Below are 18,808 nucleotides of genomic sequence, written 5' to 3' on the forward strand. Positions count from 1 at the left end.
GCGACATCACACATCAGATCATGATCTTGTTTTATAGTTAAAGAGATTCAGTTCAAAGTCAAGCAACTTGCTTTCATCTTTTTTAATTCAACTTCAGTAAAGTTTCCATCTGACCCTGATTTAACAACAATCATGGACAAATAAGAAAATGAATCTACATTCATTAGAGATGATGATCAAGTGTAAAAAAAAAAAAAAAAACGGTCAGCCAAGTTTATGAGATTTGAGAATTTTGGCAGATAATTTCATTAAATAATGATGGGGCTGTTCCTCACACAAAACTGTAATTTGACTACTGAAGACATTTGGTCCTTTTTGGTGATTGACATGGAATTGTGATTGACATGAAATCAGGCCCGTAGCCAGCTATGAGGTCTCTGAGGTCCAGACCTTGGTAAATTTTTTATGTTTGAAATAAAATTTGTTCTCTGATTGACTAATTTGATGCTAAATTCTTCATATGAATGTCTGCATGTATAATTCAGAATGTTTAGTGTCCGTGGTATGAAAATGATCGCTGCGAGAAGAAGTGAACGAGTGTTTGGAGAGTCGTGAGCGAGAGCACAAGACAAAGCCTCTGTGATGCCAGATCCAGCTATTATCAGTGTTTTTGACTTGTTTTTAAACTTAATTTGACAATTTAAAAAGTTGATAAAGTAGAAAGTTGCGGTTTAGGGTCAGCGATAACTTTATCTTATCTAATTTCCAAAATATTTGAAATTATTTTATTTTATTTATTTATAAGTTTTTGTTTATTTTAATAGCAATATCTGGCAATATTGCATTGCTGGCATTAGTTTGGCAGTAATCAGGGAATGCAGCAGTTATTTATACTAAGTGCAAACAGATGTTAAAATAGCAGGATTTTTTGCTATTTATACTACTTATTACAAATAGAGTTGCGATTATCTGCACCTCAGTATTGTAGTAGCCTACATTATAAAAGTGTATGCAATAATAACTTACTGAGTGTACATTTTAATTTTAATTCAAAATATTAAATGGATGCCACCTTACTGGGACAATACAGCCCTCCCTAAACCTACCCTTACCCTACCCTAATACTTTATTTTCAAATTTTTTAATATTTACTCCATTTTCAATGAAAATAAATGCTTTTCTGATGTGATTTGAGAAAAAGAGAAAAAAGTTTGCCAAAAGGCAGTTTGAACCTGGGTGGATCACGTCAAAATATGTAAGACACACTGTCTATCTTCAGCACCACTGGAGCTGAAGGTCAGGGATTGTCTTTTGTAATCCTGACTAGCCAAAAATAACTCGTTTGGTGGGCGAAGTTAGTGTAAATAGACACTTCAAACAAGATAGTCCATGGACAGGGTATTGCTGACAAGATATGACAATCGGGAATGAAAAAAAAGTATATATATATTTCCTGTCAGAAATGTTATGAAATGTTTATTCAAAATGCTGTCTAACTCTAGTGCAGAGATTTGTCTATGCTAAGTCATTCAGTATAGTAGTTAAACTTTCACAAATCATGCTATAAACATTTATGAGAGCACTAGACAAAGTTATCAGCTATATAATGGTTATAAATAAAAACATAACAGCAATATTTATGGTTGCATGAATAATAAACAACTGATAAATTTATCCACCCCATAAATATAGAAAAGTATTAACAAATTCAATGCAATAAATAGGGTATGATTTTAAAAATGAGCATCCCTCCAAAAACATCTACATTTCTGCCTCTTTTCAAGTGTTAGTGAAACCCCCTGGACCTCACTAATTTTCAACGCCTGGCTACGGCCATGCATGAAATCTAATTTTGTTACTTGTGAAAAAAAGAGCAGCATAAAGATTACTGCTGAACTGAATCTTTTCATGTTCCTCATATGAAAGTCATTTAGGTTTGGAACGACGTGAAATAATTTTTATTTTTCAAAAAGAAATACAATAAAGTCAGTTTTTTGTAGGTCCATCTCAAGATGCCCAATGGATTTTTGTTTGACAAGTTTTACTTTTTAGTTTCCATCTCAAGATGCCCAATGGATTTTTGTTCGACAAGTTTTACTTTTTAGTTTACATCTCAAGATGCCCAATGGATTTTTGTTCGACAAGTTTTACTTTTTAGTTTCCATCTCAAGATGCCCAATGGATTTTTGTTTGACAAGTTTTACTTTTTAGTTTCCATCTCAAGATGCCCAATGGATTTTTGTTCGACAAGTTTTACTTTTTAGTTTCCATCTCAAGATGCCCAATGGATTTTTGTTCGACAAGTTTTACTTTTTAGTTTACATCAGCTTTTAATAGCTTTAAAAGTGAGTCTGTGTTAAATTTCACAGAACCAATGAATGTGTGCTGACACATGCATGTGCGTGACACAGACAAATCGCTATTTAATAGGAGTGAAAATAGTTCTGAATAAAGTATACACTTTGCTTAAATATTTCTTGTTTTTATAACACACAACTATAACTGAATTTATAAAATATAACCCTGTTCAAAAGTTTACATTGCCTTGACTTCTTAATACTGTGTGTAATTACCTAGATAATGACACACAGTATTAAGTATTAAAAACTACTTAAAATATTGAATTAAAAGATAATGACTCACCATGTGTACAAACCCCAGCATTTTCACTTATGATTACAACATTCTTCCCTTCCTTTAATTTGAAACTCCCACCATGTGTCTTTCCTCTCGATAGACTTATGGCAGTATCTTCAACATAAATGGATTTTTCCCCCTCTTCTGGTCTCGTTTTCTCTTCTTTTGTGACATTAGCACCTGGAAACAGATAAATAAAAAGCCAAAGCAGACATTAGATCAAGTGTTTTTTTTTTTTTTTCATATGAACATCAGAGTTGAAAATGACACGAAGATCACAGAAACATAGGCTTAAATTGGTGTTTGGCGGGGGTGGGGGGTGTCGGGTTATGCTTTGCATTGTAAATAATGCAATGATATATATTTAGAATAACTGTGTGAGTCGTAAAACAATAAGTGCAGTAAAAACAACTGGACAAAAAAAAAAAAGATGCATTTTAAGTTTAGAAACATTTTTAGTTCAAAGTTCTTAAGAGAACAATGTTTCTTTTGAATATATTTTCAATACAATTTGAAAACATTTTGAAATCTGTTTAAACATAAACATAAAAGTGAAAGTTTTTTTTTTTTTTTTTTTTTTTTTTACTGCAAACCAAAAAAACAAGATTCTAGTAGAAATCAAGGGCAAGTCACACATGACCTCAAAAGTGAAGCCAAAGCATTTTGATCACCCTCTGGTAGCTATATAGTATAGGTCCTAAACCCCACCCTCTTTATTTACATTTACATTTATTAATTTAGCTGACGCTTTTATAAGCGACTTACAATGACAATGATATATGTCAGAGGTCGCACACCTCTGGAGCAACTAGGGGTTATGTGCCTTGCTCAGGGACACATTGGTGTCTCACAGTGGATTCGAACCCGGGTCTCTCACACCAAAAAAAAAAAAAAAAAGTGAAGTGACATTCAGCCAAGTATGGTGACCCATACTCAGAATTTGTGCTCTGCATTTAACCCATCCGAAATGCACACACACAGAGCAGTGAACACACACACACACTGTGAGCACACACCCGGAGCAGTGGGCAGCCATTTATGCTGCGGCGCCCGGGGAGCAGTTGGGGGTTCGATGCCTTGCTCAAGGGCACCTAAGTCGTGGTATTGAAGGTGGAGAGAGAGCTGTTCATGCACTTCCCCCACCCACAATTCCGTCCGGCCCGAGACTAGAACTCACAACCCTTCGATTGGGAGTCCAACCCTCTAACCATTAGGCCACAACTTCAAAGGCATGCGTCTTATCCACTGCGCCAATTTTTGAAAGATGATAGTAGCCATACTGAGATATTTTTGCTCACTATTCTACAGTGGAAGGAAATGGAGACACATCGTCAATCTTTTACAGCCTGTATAAGAACCACCACTGGTAAGCTGGTGATCAGGAAAAAAATGGATGGCAGACTCAATAAAGCTGCTGTATCCTGGGCCATCATCCTAATTGTTTTGGTTTGCATGGATCAAAAGATTGTGTCACATGACAAATCTCGCATCACTGGTTGTCAATACCTCAGCTTTTCAGAAATCCTTAATTCTACCTGATTTCTGAGAGTCTAGTTCATACCTGTCAAGTATCCCGTTTTGGCCGGGAAAGTCACGTATTTTACCCTTCTTTCCCGCCGTCCTCCCGTATTAGTATTTTCCCGTAAATCTCCCGTATTTTAATTCTTTAATTTTAACCTGCGTTATTAATAAAATAATAATAAAAAAAAAACATTCCCAATCTGAGCTCTGTTATAGTCTCGCGATAACTGCCACCTGCAGTAGCCTGTCGCGAGGGGTGTGTGAGGTCAGATGACATGAGTTATAACTCGGGAAAAACAACAACAAAAGAAAAAACAGAGACGGATGATGGATGCTACGATAGAGAGTGAAGGCACACCTTCCAAAAAACCAAAACCCATGTGTAAATACCGTGATAAATGCGACAGCGAATTTACTTTTTTAAAGAATGCAAAGTCTGCAACAAATTTGTACAACAACTCACTAAAAGAGTAAAAGAAAAGTTATGTGAAATGAAAAGAAAAACTGTAAAAAAAAAAAAGCATTATGAAATTAAAAGAATGTGTGGAATGAAAATAAAATGTAAATGTAAAGACAAGCAATGTAAAATTAACAGAAAATATGCAAATAAGCCTTTAAATAAATGCTCTTCATATATACCGTTTTGTGTTTTCATTTGGGCTATAACACCTGTCTTAAAATGTAAGGGATACTGGAGCTATGTTGGGGTGGTGGGACTGCTCGCGGTGGGCGCCGGAAAATTTCCCTTATTTTCAAATCCAAAACTTGACAGGTATGGTCTAGTTTATGGCGATCTTTAAAGGTCCACCATGCATGAATGTGCTCATAACAATGAGCTCTTCATGTTAAATTTGTGTTTTGTATTTGTATATAAAAAATTGAGAGACATGCTACAAACAGAGGTGTACTTTACTGTATGAAGAAGACATGTAGCAAACAGTCTCCTGAAGACAAAGAAGCCAATGATATATAATGCACAGTGTTGGGCAAGTTACTCAGAAAATGTAATCAAATTACTGATTACTGATTACTCCTTTTAAAAGTAATCACGTTACTCTTCTGATTACTTTATTTCAAAAGTATTCAGTTACATTACAAGTTACATTACTTTTTCTCCATGTAATTTATGACATCCCAGCATAGACACACCCCCTTTAAAAAATTGTTATTAAACCATCAACATTGACAGAACACTGTTATTTGTAACTAAAGCAAGCGGCTGCTGCATGCATGGTCTGGCAGAATGCAAGCAAAGAGCGCTGCATTTATATTGTATAAAAGACATCTAAGTCAAAGGCGGAGCGTGTGTAAGGCTGCGGCCATAAATTGGGACTTGGGGCAAAAATGCCACTTAATTGGATAAAAAAAATGCCCCTGCACAAACAAATACTTCTGTTGCTAACAAATTGAATATGAATAGGCAGTGTCGAATACAGCATTAAATTAAGATCTTCTCATGTTCTTCTTATTTTTTTACCCGTTTTTACAGTGTTGCGCATTTTAACCAATCACACAAAATTCTGTTAAGTTTAGGAATGCAATGGCAAAACAGAAACGTTCAGATGAGTCCTCGCTGAAACTCATCAGTTTTGTTGAGCGCATGTGTGTTCGCTGACTGAATTCCGGACTCTTGCGAATTCCCTCATCATAAACAACAAAGAGGAGATGTATGTACAAAGAAAGAGATTAATTTCACAGTTTATACAGCTTTAGTGATTATAACAATATATATATATTTTTTTTTTAGAAAATCAGCCAAAACAATAACTATACCCAGCCGGCACATGACCGACCTTCAACGTTGAAATATGGTTGAAATAAGGTCAGTTGTGGTTTCAACGTTGAAACAACGTTGATTCAACGTTTAAAGCTGAATGGTTGAAAAACATCCAGCACATGACCAACTTTCAATGTTGAAATATGGTTGAAATAAGGTCAGTTGTGGTTTCAACGTTGAAACAACGTTGATTCAACGTTTAAAGATGAACTGTTGAAAAACTTCCAGCACATGACCAACTTTCAACATTGAAATATTGCTGAAATAAGGTCAGTTGTTTTAATGAAACAACGTTAAAAATGTTTAATGCTAAATGGTAGAAAAAGGTTAACAAGCTTTTAAATTATTTATATTAAATTATTTAAATTAATTAATTATTTTAATAGCATTTTAAAATATTTTAGTCATGATACCTATTCTAAAATCTAAAGGTATATGTTAAATATTATCATCATTAACAACAATAAAACTATATACATTTCGCTGCCTTATCACACTGAAACAACTCCCATTGGTAGTTTTATTTTATTACTTCTATCATGATTGGTTAATCTGGCTGTCATTCAGGAAACTGGACAATGAATCGGTTCGCGCCTTTCTACATTTAAAAATATGACCGTTATTGTCGTCTTTCTGTGAGTGAGGCGGCTAACTGTGAGCTGCTGCTCGTTATAACTGACTGCTCTATCGGTCCCGAATTATTTCATATTTGCCTGTACATTTTTTATTTATTTTGAGCGAATTTGAGTCGTGACATGTCAATGGAGAACAAAAACTGTGAACACAAGAAGGGTCAGGTGTTCTGCGAGGTCCTGAAAACATCCTGGCAAAATGAGGTAAGAAAATCGCTAACGTTATCTTTATTATCTTTTGAAAATAGTAAAGTATTACCAGAGTTTACAAATGGGTAGTTTAAAGGACATGTAACCTGCAGATAAATAAATACCCCTGTGTCTATTTTTGCATTGCTTTATCACAGCTGATCAAGTTAGGTGCTCACCTAATGTGTTGCTGGTAAGAGAGATTTAGAGATGGTTTAGAGATTTTCCCATATTTTCCTGATATGTATCCCATGCATTAGGTGTGTTATGTATGTTTGTATTCTTATAATAGTTTCAAAGTGTTTTCTGAAACATATAAGTGCAAATGTCAGTATTTAAATAATATAATTTTGATGAATTAATGAAAATGAATAAATAAATAAAAGGATTGTTTAAAGCCATGGTTCTCAAAGTGTCAGGCCCCCTCTAGTTGTTATGCAGGTGAATCACTAAATTAAACTAATTAATGTTAATACATTTTAACTTAATCTATGAGTAAGTTTTTTTTTTTTTGCACATTTAAGTATGTTAGAGTTAAAGTACAGTACAGTTTTGTAACTTTTGTTACATAATTACATTTAAAATTACATTTTAATTTAAACTTTTTTTTATTTACCTGTGTATGTAAGCACAGTTGTAGTGTTAATGTTCAAACATGGTAAAGTGTCTGACAACAATTAATATTCTTATTAGAATAAAACTGCCTCATTTTTTAACTGTAGACCTGTAGCTGAATAGTTTGGCCTACTACGCTGCTGAAATGTAATGTTGGTCATTATGGTGCAACTTAATATTTAATAACAAATATTTTCTGAAGTGGTACTTGGTATAAAAAGTTTGAGAACCAGTGGTTTAAAGAAATGGTATAATATGAAATCCTGCTTTTTAAGAACTTTTCAGTAAACCATTTCTTCTTTCCCCTTGTAGAGTCATCGAGGATCCAGCTTGTTCTTGAAACATTGGTAAGAAATTGTTCATCTGCTACATTGCACTGTCACTTCTGCTAGAGATGCTTTGACCTTTTGTGATAGGTTTTGATTGTACTTAGTTTATTAAAAATTTACTGAATTAGATTTTATTTGTTTTACTACACTGTATTACTAGTGTTCTGATTAAAACAGTGTAACTGGGGGCTCTGAAAGCACTGCTTGTGAATAATTTGTTAATATTGTAAATTTTCATCTGAATACATTAAATAAATGTTTAATGAATAGTGTTGTCCACTTTGTTTCCAACCTCACTGTTACTGAACTGTAAAGTGAAAATATTGTGTGATTTATTTTGCATTCAGTTTTCAGTTAAATATATTTCACAATATCAAAGTTATTGTGAAACATTGTGGACATACCTAAACAAACTGGTTAAATCTTATGTTCCCTCCAGAAGTTTGCCCTCTGCAAGTGAACGACGCCTTGTGGTGCCATCCCAAAGAAGTTCACAATCACTCTCACGGACCTTTTCCTGGACTGTACCCAGCTGGTGGAATCACCTCCCAATCTCAATCCAAACTGCTGAGTCTTTACTCATTTTCAAGAAACATTTTAAGACTCATCTTTTTCACCGGATCTTAACCAACTAATGCTAGCACTTTTCCTTCTTTTCTTGTCTTTCATATAAAAAAAAAAAAAAAAAACCTGGCTATGCATTCTGTACTAGACTAACTGAGACTTGTCATGGCACTTGTATACTGTTGTTGTTCGCTTGTACACCTGACTGCTTCTGTTCTTCTCATTTGTAAGTCGCTTTGGATAAAAGCGTCTGTTAAATGATTAAATGTAAATGTTTATACAGGACGGTACAGAAAGTGCACAAGTGGGAGAGAGTGGAGGGGACGGCGTCAGAAAGGACCTAGCGCTGGGACACTTTCAAGGATCACCCGAAGCACAACCACACTGTATACACTAAGGCTGCTGGTTCTAACATTTTAGAGTGCCCTGCGGTAGAAATCTCATTCTGCATTCCCCACGGTAAAGAAGACACAGTCCGGGGGGGTTCCCATTAGAAATCAACTGGTTGAAGGTTCCCTGCTCGTACTGTGCAACACATTTTCACGGCACAGATGTGCACAACTTGAAATGAGACACATTACTAAAACCTGTTTTTGACAGAAACTGTAGTTTTCCACCAAAATAAAAGATCCACTGGTTTCAGTCATAAAGGTACAAGGGTTTGTCTTGTAAGTGCTGAAAAAAATATGCATTTTTGTGCCGAATTATTTTACAAAAACCTTTAAATATTATTGTATTTGGATTGTTCTACTACATGATTTTAGCATTACCTCCATGCATACTCTGCATAATAAAGTGTGGGATTATTTTCATCTGTTTCATACAGTATGTTTCCAAAATTTAACTGCTGTTTGACAATTTTGAGCATGTGGTAGTTTATTGAAGTTGTTTGTAAAGCCATTGCTGCCAGTCATTAGATTTTTAGCCTTGCATGTACATTGTTGATCTAAATGCCAACTAGGATCTAGGTGTATGTATACACGGTGCAAGGTACGACGGGGAAACAACGTCGTGTTATAAACGCTGATTAACTTTTCAAAATCAACACCTCATTCAGCTTTCATCCCAGGTCTGCAGCACGACCCTAATTCACCCATAATGCAGGTAAGACGGTGAAACAGCGTCGCGATTTCAACGGTGAATCCACGTCGTGATTTCAACGTTGATCCAATTTGCAAAATCGAAAGGTTATTCAACGTTGATTCAACGTCGCGATTTCAACAGTGAATCAGCGTTGTGATTTCAACCGTACATCAACGTCACGATTTCAACGGTGAATCAACGTCGTGATTTCAACGTTGATCCAATTTGCAAAATCGAAAGGTTATTCAACGTTGATTCAACGTCGCGATTTCAACAGTGAATCAGCGTTGTGATTTAAACCGTACATCAACGTCACGATTTCAACGGTGAATCAACGTCGTGATTTCAACGTTGATCCAATTTGCAAAATCGAAAGGTTTTTCAACGTTGATTCAACCATGGTACCTGACGTTGTTTCAACGTTGAATCAACGTTGAAATGCCGGCTGGGTAAGAATAACTTGAATCTTGAGAGTGCTTAAACTCGCGATAGATAAATGTTATTGATAATGTCATCTCTATATATAATTTATTTGCTGTTTGAATAATTGATAATTGAAAAAACAGTTGATCTACTGAAGCTAATTTGGCTGCTTTAGCTTTTCCGCGCTCGTTTGACTCGCATGACGCTAGCATCTGAAAGCACATCTGAAAATTCTCCCGTTTGATGTGGTCATAGCCTTAAGAGATATGGCGGTTCCGCATCTAAATAAATTATTTTACAAAGACTGCAGTTTTGAGTGGGGTGGCCAAAGGAGTGGCCATACTTTCGTTAGTGTTGGCCACCCTGTTAATACATTTGGCTGCTTTTAGCCTTACCCTGGAGTTTGTTCACCCCCAGCCTATGATCTCAGTTCATGCAATCTCACAAATCTCTGTTATAACACAATAAATATATGCATAATTAATATTTCATAATGTCTACAATCTGTGCGTTATAATGAGAGGAAACGTGAGCATGCGAATTTCAGCACTGTATTGCTCGATGCTGCAAACACGTGTTATAGCCTAAATAGAAAGTCTGCATACACTTGCGCCTGCTAATCGTTTATATTTTATATTAGTTCATGTTGCTTTTGTGCAATAGGTGAATAACAATTTATTTGTTTAAGATATTTTATGTTAAGACATTTCTATTTTACTGGAGTCCCGTGAATAATTTTACTCTCCTGAATCCCGCTCACACACACGAGCCTCTGCACTCCCCTATCAAGTATCTGTTGCGTCGGGTCTCGCAGGAGAAGGTCTCAAATCCTCTGGCAATTGACTTGACAGTGCGTGTGCTACATCCTTTTTACAATCTCTAGATTATTAAACTGCATTCTGTCAACATTGTAACGCAGCAGTAACATAGAGAGACCTCGGCTTGTTACTATACTCTAATTACTATTTTGAAAATTGTAACATGTTAGATTACTCCATTACTAAAAAAGTAATCAATTTACAGTAACAGTTACTGCCCAGCACTGGTAATGGAGTCTTTGAAGTTCCCTCGATGGGGATGTGTCAGTTGTAATACTTACAAAGTTTCCGTTGTTTTTCAGATTTCTTGCCTTCAACTGTCACAGCAGCACATAGAAATATAAATAAGCAGATTATAAGTGAATAACAATGTCAGAGACACTTCTTTATGTGCTTGTATAAATCACTTCATCAACTAAATTATTTTTTATTAAATGATTATGTAGTACTTACAAATTTCCTTTAGTTTTTCTGAGATATCGCCTACACGTCACAGCAGCACATAGCAACAGAAATGAGAAGAATATGATTCAATTAAAATAAAAAACATGTAAGAAAATACAGTGTAAATCTTCACAGGCTTATAATCATTTCATCATGTAAATTACTTTTTATTAATGATCAGTGAAGAGACACAGATCCATACTCAGAATTGGTGCTCTGCATTTAACCCATCCAAAGTGCACACACACAGCAGTGAACACACACACACACACACACACACACACACACACACTGTGGACACACACCCGGGCCTGAGGGCACCTCAGTCATGGTATTGCCGGCCCAAGACTCGAACCCACAACCCTAGTCTTACTCTTACCACTAGGCCACAACTTTCCACAAAGAGTGGGAAGTAACAATTACCATAACGTTGTATATCACATGTTGTATAATTCAATCATCAGTGTATTAATGTCAATACTGAATGGTGACATACTTCCTTTATTATTGCATTAACAATTTAATCATATAAGCAGCACTTATCGTTAAAAATATCTTATTATTAAATATGAAAAATAATTTTACATTTAAACTGCGGTAGCACACATACTAATTATTATCTTGTTGCGTCAGTTTTAATACTTACACAGTCGTTCAGAGATCTTCTCTTCACCTGTCACAGTAGCACATAGAAACGTAAATGAGGAGATGTTACGCGAGGGATTAGATGAATATGACAAAAACACTAACACATTAGATAACAAATATAGCTGTGAATCACACAGACCAGAAAACACTCAAAATAACAGATCAAAAGCCAGCATTACAATGATTTTAGGCCAACTGCTGCTAAATTTCTGTAGTTATGTGAACTCATTGTGAAACAAACACTACAGATGACTGATGCTCGACCCCTAATAACAAAAAGACATAATCAAACACTGATCTTAATAAAGTTTTTGTAAAGTCAGCATTTTATCAAACAGCAACAACTACATTAATATTGCATATCACATGTTATATGTGAATCAGTCATTGGTATATTAATGTCATTCAACTCATACTGGAAAATTATACACTTAATTACTGCACCAAATCAAACACAAGCAGAACTTGCAGTGAACATTATATATTGACTATAAAAGAAATCATACTATATCTTTAAATATATGTTTATGTTTCTCCTGCTGTATCAGCTGTAATACTTACGCAGTTTCTCTAGATGTTCAGAGATCTTTGCTTCATGTCACAGCAGCAAATAGAAATGAGGAAATCATAAGTGAATCGCTTCATAATCTGCATGACTATTTAATAATGATTAGTAACAATTACAGTAATGTTATGTTTAAACCATACATCATCAAAGTGAACTATCCATAATACATTCCACAGCACTTGTGGCTTAATGCTGTTTAAAATGAGTTCAGTGATGCTGTGTCACTGCATGACTAATTATTGACTGAAATCATTAAACATTTAAACTCTACGGTAGCATAATAAAACTACTTTTTCTCTTGCTGTATCAGCTGTAATACTTACGTAATTCTTTTTCACAGACATCGGCTTCATGTCACAGCAGCACATAAAAACAGAAATGAGGAACATAAATGATAATCAAACACAGATCTTAATGATTTGTTTCTTAATGTTTGCTGTAAGTTCAGCATTTTTCAGCATGATTCAGTATTAATGTCATTCTGCTTAATACTGAAAAATCAGACATTTATTTACCACACTAAATCTAACACAAGCAGAACTTTGGGTTTAAAAACCTAAACATTGCCTATGAAAACTATATTGTACTTTTAAACTCTACTGTATCACAATACTCTAAAGAGGAATAGATGAGTAGAGATCAGACACTCTAGAGATGGTACCACACATGCCCGCTTCAGTGCTTGGCTCTGTTTGTACTGTTTTTGTTCATTTTTTTTTTTTTTTTCAAACACAATCAGTTTTACCAGGGATGAACTGCTGAATGTTTGACAGAACATACCACAAAATCTTCTACCAGATCTGGAGCAGCTCACAGAGACTGTAACAACTTATGTCAGTTTCTGGGAACACGTGCATTCCTACCAGGAATCATCTAACCTACAACAATGACAAACCATGGTTCACTGCAAAATTAGAAGACGGCCAAAGAAGATGCTTGCAGAAATGGGAACAGATTATTGTATAAACAGGCCAAATACACTCTAGAAAAGGAGACCAGAGTGGCAATGCAGACTTATATTAGCAACCTAAAAAAATATTCCCCAGTGATCCTGCTTCAGTGTGGAAAGGTCTGAAAGACATCACTAATTGCAAGACACCATCCCACAGCACTGTGGAGAATCAACAACTGGCAGACGATCTGAACAAGTTTTATTGCAGGTTTGAAAAAACACCATTCACACCTCCTGCAACCCTGCTCTCCCACCCTCCAGCACTCCAGATCAATGAAGATAACATGCGTCAGGTCTTCAGAAAGAATGGAGCCTGTCCTCCAACAAAAAATGACCATATAGGTCGTTTGTGCAAGCATTTATTACGACCTATATTTACATTTTAAAGTTAAGCGCCCTCTAGCGGGCGTAAAAATAATGACAGTATCGCGTTGCGTCTGTCATCATGAATTGACGTATAACGTCATTACCAATCAAAACGAACATTTATTTAAATTAGGGGTGGTGAAAAAAATCGATTATTGATTAATCGCGAGTATGTTATGGACGAGTATGAATCGATTATTAAATTTTCAAAAATCGATTTTTTTTTTTTTTTTTTTTTTGCATTATTTTATTTTGTAAAAAAAAATTATACCGGGAGTTGAACATCACGAACGCGCCCAGTTCCAGTTAGCAAGCAGCCAGAACAGGTGTGTAAAATGGAAAAACCAGGAGCGAGCAACCAACCGAACCACCAGCTCCATCTGGGCTCAAAGCAAGCGTGTGGATTTATTTTGGTTTTCATGGCAGGAGCTCTAACCCTCTTGGCGCCATGGTAGAGTTTACTCGACAAGATGCGGCACTGAATAAAACGGCCGATTTTGTCAAATAGGGTGTCAAATTTCACGCGACCTCCCCTGCACCAGATAGCAGAAATGTAATACTTAATCTCTGACTCAAAAAAACGTAATGCTCCTTAACAAAATATTCGAGAGCGCATTGAATCAGTGCGAAAAAAAGCGGAGCTAGTGTGAGAGTGAGCCATTTTATCTGACCAATGTTGTCAACGTCAGCGAGTATTGGCATTAGATTATTATTATTATCATTATTATTTTTATTATTATCTAATGGCATCAATAAAGCTTCAATAAACCCTCAATGAAGTGTTGGGACTTCTATTCGCGGACACTGATTCTGAAGGGGAATATCTGTATCCAGAAGATGACGGTGATATTGAAAGTGAAAGTACACCAAGCACAAACGGTGAATCCTTTGCCCAATGTAAATGGTCCTTTGCCAAATGTCAGAGGTGTTAACAATGTTTGCAGGGGTCGCAGTGTTCATTGCGAAATTAGCAGGCGTGTTAGTGTTGCGGGGACGAAGCGGGAGATTTTTTCCGCGCTAGACATGTATATTTGTCTTCTGACCGCACCTCTCCGCAATCGCGGTGACAGTATTGTAGTGGAAACTTTGTCTAATGCCTCTGGGTATGTTAGACGAGATCGAAATATTCATAGGACAGTTAGGAGGCAAGGTGGGGAGTCGCAATGACCCTGACAGTAGTCCGAACTGTGCACACTCGGCGCGTGCGCGAGGCAGATCTGGCCGCGCTGCTCATAGCAGAAGCAGAGGCGATGTGACACGGGGCATAGATTTTGAACTAAAAAGGTCTTGTCTACTTGTGTTTGTGTGTCATATGAATAATATATATGTGCCCCATACATGGAATCAGAGTGCCTGCTGCATGTAGTAAACTGAAAATCCCAACCGCTACATGCATTCGGTTTGTTTCTACCATTTATTAGTAATGATTTACACAGTTTGTTTACTACTTACTGTTGTGAAATGGAAAATCAATAATCGTTAATCAAGAATCGTTAATAATCGAAAATCGACTGTAATCGAATCGGGACTTCAATAATCGTAATCGAATCGAATCGGGAAATCAGACAGATTAACCACCCCTAATTTAAATGCAATGTGTGGGCGTTTTACACCGATCTCACAGTATTTCCTACATATTTTACTACTGTAGGTGGCTTATTCGTTCGAATGACCACACCTAACCCCACCCCTAAACCTAACCCTCACAGAAATCATGCTAAATTATGATTTATTGAGCATATAGCTACATTTTCGTGCATGTCCATTCCCTGGGATCGAACCCATGATAGCATGATTACATATCAAAGTATAACAATAATCTACTAACTGAGCTACACGAAACGCAAACCAGAGGGCAAATAAAAGAGTACAAAACATTCATATGAAAACTACCTTTTGCCGATAGGGGTGCAATTGTAGTATACGCTCTGATGAGTCGTATATCAGGGATTTGGACAAACGACCTATACCAGCGTATTGGTTGGAGGACAGGTTGAAAGAATGAGAGAAGATAGGCACCAGACCTAGCCCGTGTTACACAAGCCTGTCTGAAATCATGTGCTGACCAGTTGGCCCTCATCTTCACACAGATCTTCAACAGATCACTAAAGCTATGCAAAGTCTCCTCGTGCTTCAAACTCTCCACCATCATCACAGTCCCAAAGAAACCCAAAATTAGTGGACTTAATGACTACAGTCCTGTGGCTCTAACGTCTGTGGCCATGAAATCATTTGAAACACTGGTTTTGGTTTATCTGAAGGACATCACTGGGCCCTTCCTGGATCCCCTTACTGGATACAGTCAACGTCAGACTGCATTAAATCTTGCAATATCTAGACAGACCGGGGACTTATGTGAGGATCCTGTATTTCGATTTCAGCTTGGTTTTCAAAATTATCATCGAAAACCTCCTCCTGCCCAAACTAACTCAGCTCTCCATGCCCACCTCCATCTGTCAGTGGAACAACAGCTTCCTGACATACAGGCAGCAGACAGTGAGGCTGGGAAAAACCACATCTAATACCTGTACAATCAGCACTGGAGCACATCAGGGCTGTGTTCTCTCTTCACTGCTCTTCTCCTTGTACACCAACAACTGCACATCTAAAGACCCCTCTGTCAAGCTTGTGAAAAAGGCCCAGCAGAGGTTGTACTTCCTTCGCCAGCTGAGGAAGTTTAACCTGCCACAGGAGCTGCTGAAACAGTTCTACTCCACCATCATTGAATCCATCCTCTGCACTTCAGTAACTGTCTGGTTCAGCTCAGCTTCTAAATCTGACCTCAGAAGACTACAGAGAGTAGTCCGGACTGCTGAGCGAATCATCGGTACAACCCTCCCTTCTATTCAAGAACTGTACTTATTCAGAGTGAGCAAAAGGGCTGTCAAAATCACTCTGGACCCCTCACATCCAGCACACTCCCTCTTTGAACTGTTGCCATCTGGTCGACGCTACAGAGCACTGAGCACCAGAACGACCAGACACAGGAACAGTTTCTTCCCTCAGGCAGTCAATCTAATGATCACTAAACAATAAACTTGGAACACACAACACCACATAGGTTATCCATTTAACACACTTTCAAATCTATTTACATTTAAAATTTGCACATATCGTACATGTACAGATATATTTTGTGTTTTTGCTTTTTTGTACACTGTCTGTTTTGTATCTTTTATATTATTGTTTTTATTGTCTGTGTCTTGTCTTGTCGTTGTCATTCTTGTCAATATGGAGCTTCTGTCACTAAAACAAATTCCTTGTATGTGTAAACATAGCTGGCAATAAAGCTCATTCTGATTCTGATACTTACACATCTTCTTTAGTTTTTCAGAAATCTTCACTTCATGTCAGAGCAGCACAAAGAAACAAAAATGATGAGATTATGAGAACATGAACAAATAAGCATGTGATTCTTCATGTGCTTTTAATAATCATCATCTGCATCACTTGATATTAATGATTAGTGACAATTGCCGTAATGTTGTATATGTGTATTTGATTCAGTCACAGTATACTAATATCATGTAGCTAAATACTGGACATTATACATTTAATTATACATTATACATTTAATTATTACATATTTACAACCTACTGTAGCACAATAAACCAAATTTTTACTTTCACTGTATCCGTAGTAGTACCTACCCAGTTCTTTTTCATTGATCTCGGCTTCATGTCACAGCAGCACATAGATACAGATATAAGGAGATTTAAAGTGAATAAACAGATGAACATGACAAATACACTGAGAAGATACTGTGTGATTCTTCATATACTTCTAAATTACTTCACCACCTGCACAGCAAAATCTCCAGTGTTAATTTAACACTCTGAGTGTGGAGTCTGTGGACTCATATAAACTCTGAAGCAGTGTTAAAAGTAACACTGAAGCAGAGTTGAAGTTAATGAGAGAATTAAGAATTTAATTGAGTTATGATTGAGCATTATTGAAGACACCTGATGTTAACAAGCAGAATCACCAACCGAGAAAAATCACAATTTGTGTGTCACCATTATAGTGGTCAGTGTTTGCTTTAGTTGGGATCTTGAACCTTCAGATGTTTACTTTAGACTTTGTGAGGCTGTGGTAACAGAATTACAACATACAGACCAGAGCAAAGGCAATCATGTGTGTTATTGATTGTGGTTTGAACTAACTGTCATGTAGTGATCTGAATGCGTGAGTTCAGATTTCTTTAATGTATACATAAATTAAGTGAAAAAAAAAAATAGCAATCCAGCATTTTTGGCACAATATGACACTTTTTTGAAAGTTAGTTCTACATAAAGAAAAAAATTATTTAGTTTAAAAACACAGACATCAAGAATCAGCGTGAGCATCACAACAACGGTGACCATCAAAAAAGCATGTTGTAGCCAATAAAAACTCATCCATGGCTCCCATCATGCATTGCGGCATGAATAAATTATGAGCTGAACTGTCTTTTTAACTTTTTATTCTAACTATATTTTATTTGTGCTGTTTTTATGTGAATTTTTAGTATCTAGTTTTGTGATGTTCAGAGTAGATCTGTTTATCTGGATATGTGTTTGTCACCGTTGTTGAGATTCATATGCTGATTCTTGTTATCTGTGTGTGCCTAAAATAAAGACTCTTTAATTAAAAAAAATAAAAAAAATAAATCTGAATCACTTGCAAGAGATGGCTACAAAATGAATAGAAAATGCAGGTGCTTTCATTGTGGAATCAAAGCTGTCACAATCAATAATGGAGAAGTATTTAGAGAAAACTCTGTAAATGAGTTCAGCAACTCAGGTATAAAACATAATCATCACCACCTGATGACTTTTGCTCTTGACTTGCAAAACAAATTTTTAAAGTAAAAAGCCACAAGCCAAGATCACAACTAAAACAAACACTGACCACTATAATGGTGACACACAAATTGTGATTTTCTCGGTTGGTGATTTTGCTTGTTAACATCAGTTGTCACTGCTTCAGTGTTTATATGAGTCCACACTCAGAGTGTTCAATTAACACTGGAGATTTTGCTGTGTGCATGACTTTTTATTAATGACCTGTAACAATTACAGTAATGTTTTATGTGTTAAAGTCAACATATATATATATATATATTTATACTTACGTTCCTTTTTTTCAGAGATCTCCGCTTCATGTCACAGCAGCACATAGAAACAGAAATGAGATTTTAAGTAAATTAACAGATGAACATGTCAGAAACACTGAGAAGATACTGTGTGATTCTTCATGTGCATCTAATAATTACTTAATTACTTAACAGTATAGCTATAGAGTATACAGTGTACCACTTTA

At 36.2% G+C, this 18,808-nt stretch overlaps 1 protein-coding gene and 1 long non-coding RNA gene across 3 annotated transcripts in view; one reads left to right on the forward strand and one right to left on the reverse strand.

The window, feature by feature from the left end:
• Positions 1-18,808, reverse strand: part of LOC127988484 (uncharacterized) — a 43,422-nt gene that overhangs the window by 3,040 nt on the left and 21,574 nt on the right. For both annotated transcript variants that reach the window (XM_052591262.1, XM_052591263.1), the window contains 9 exons: positions 18,621-18,644; positions 17,158-17,181; positions 16,820-16,849; positions 12,512-12,535; positions 12,182-12,211; positions 11,619-11,645; positions 10,982-11,011; positions 10,810-10,845; positions 2,584-2,757 (listed from right to left, as the gene is read on the reverse strand). In XM_052591262.1, coding sequence (XP_052447222.1) covers positions 2,584-2,757; positions 10,810-10,845; positions 10,982-11,011; positions 11,619-11,645; positions 12,182-12,211; positions 12,512-12,535; positions 16,820-16,849; positions 17,158-17,181; positions 18,621-18,644 — 399 coding nt within the window. The remainder of the gene's footprint in view (positions 1-2,583; positions 2,758-10,809; positions 10,846-10,981; positions 11,012-11,618; positions 11,646-12,181; positions 12,212-12,511; positions 12,536-16,819; positions 16,850-17,157; positions 17,182-18,620; positions 18,645-18,808) is intronic.
• LOC127988541 (uncharacterized) lies at positions 6,387-8,210 on the forward strand. Its single transcript, XR_008161734.1, has 3 exons — positions 6,387-6,711; positions 7,624-7,658; positions 8,080-8,210. It is a non-coding gene; the product is annotated as an uncharacterized LOC127988541 (long non-coding RNA).

The sequence above is a fragment of the Carassius gibelio genome, chromosome B22, assembly GCF_023724105.1.
Source record: "Carassius gibelio isolate Cgi1373 ecotype wild population from Czech Republic chromosome B22, carGib1.2-hapl.c, whole genome shotgun sequence".
In the NCBI taxonomy this organism is placed as follows: Eukaryota; Metazoa; Chordata; class Actinopteri; order Cypriniformes; family Cyprinidae; genus Carassius; species Carassius gibelio.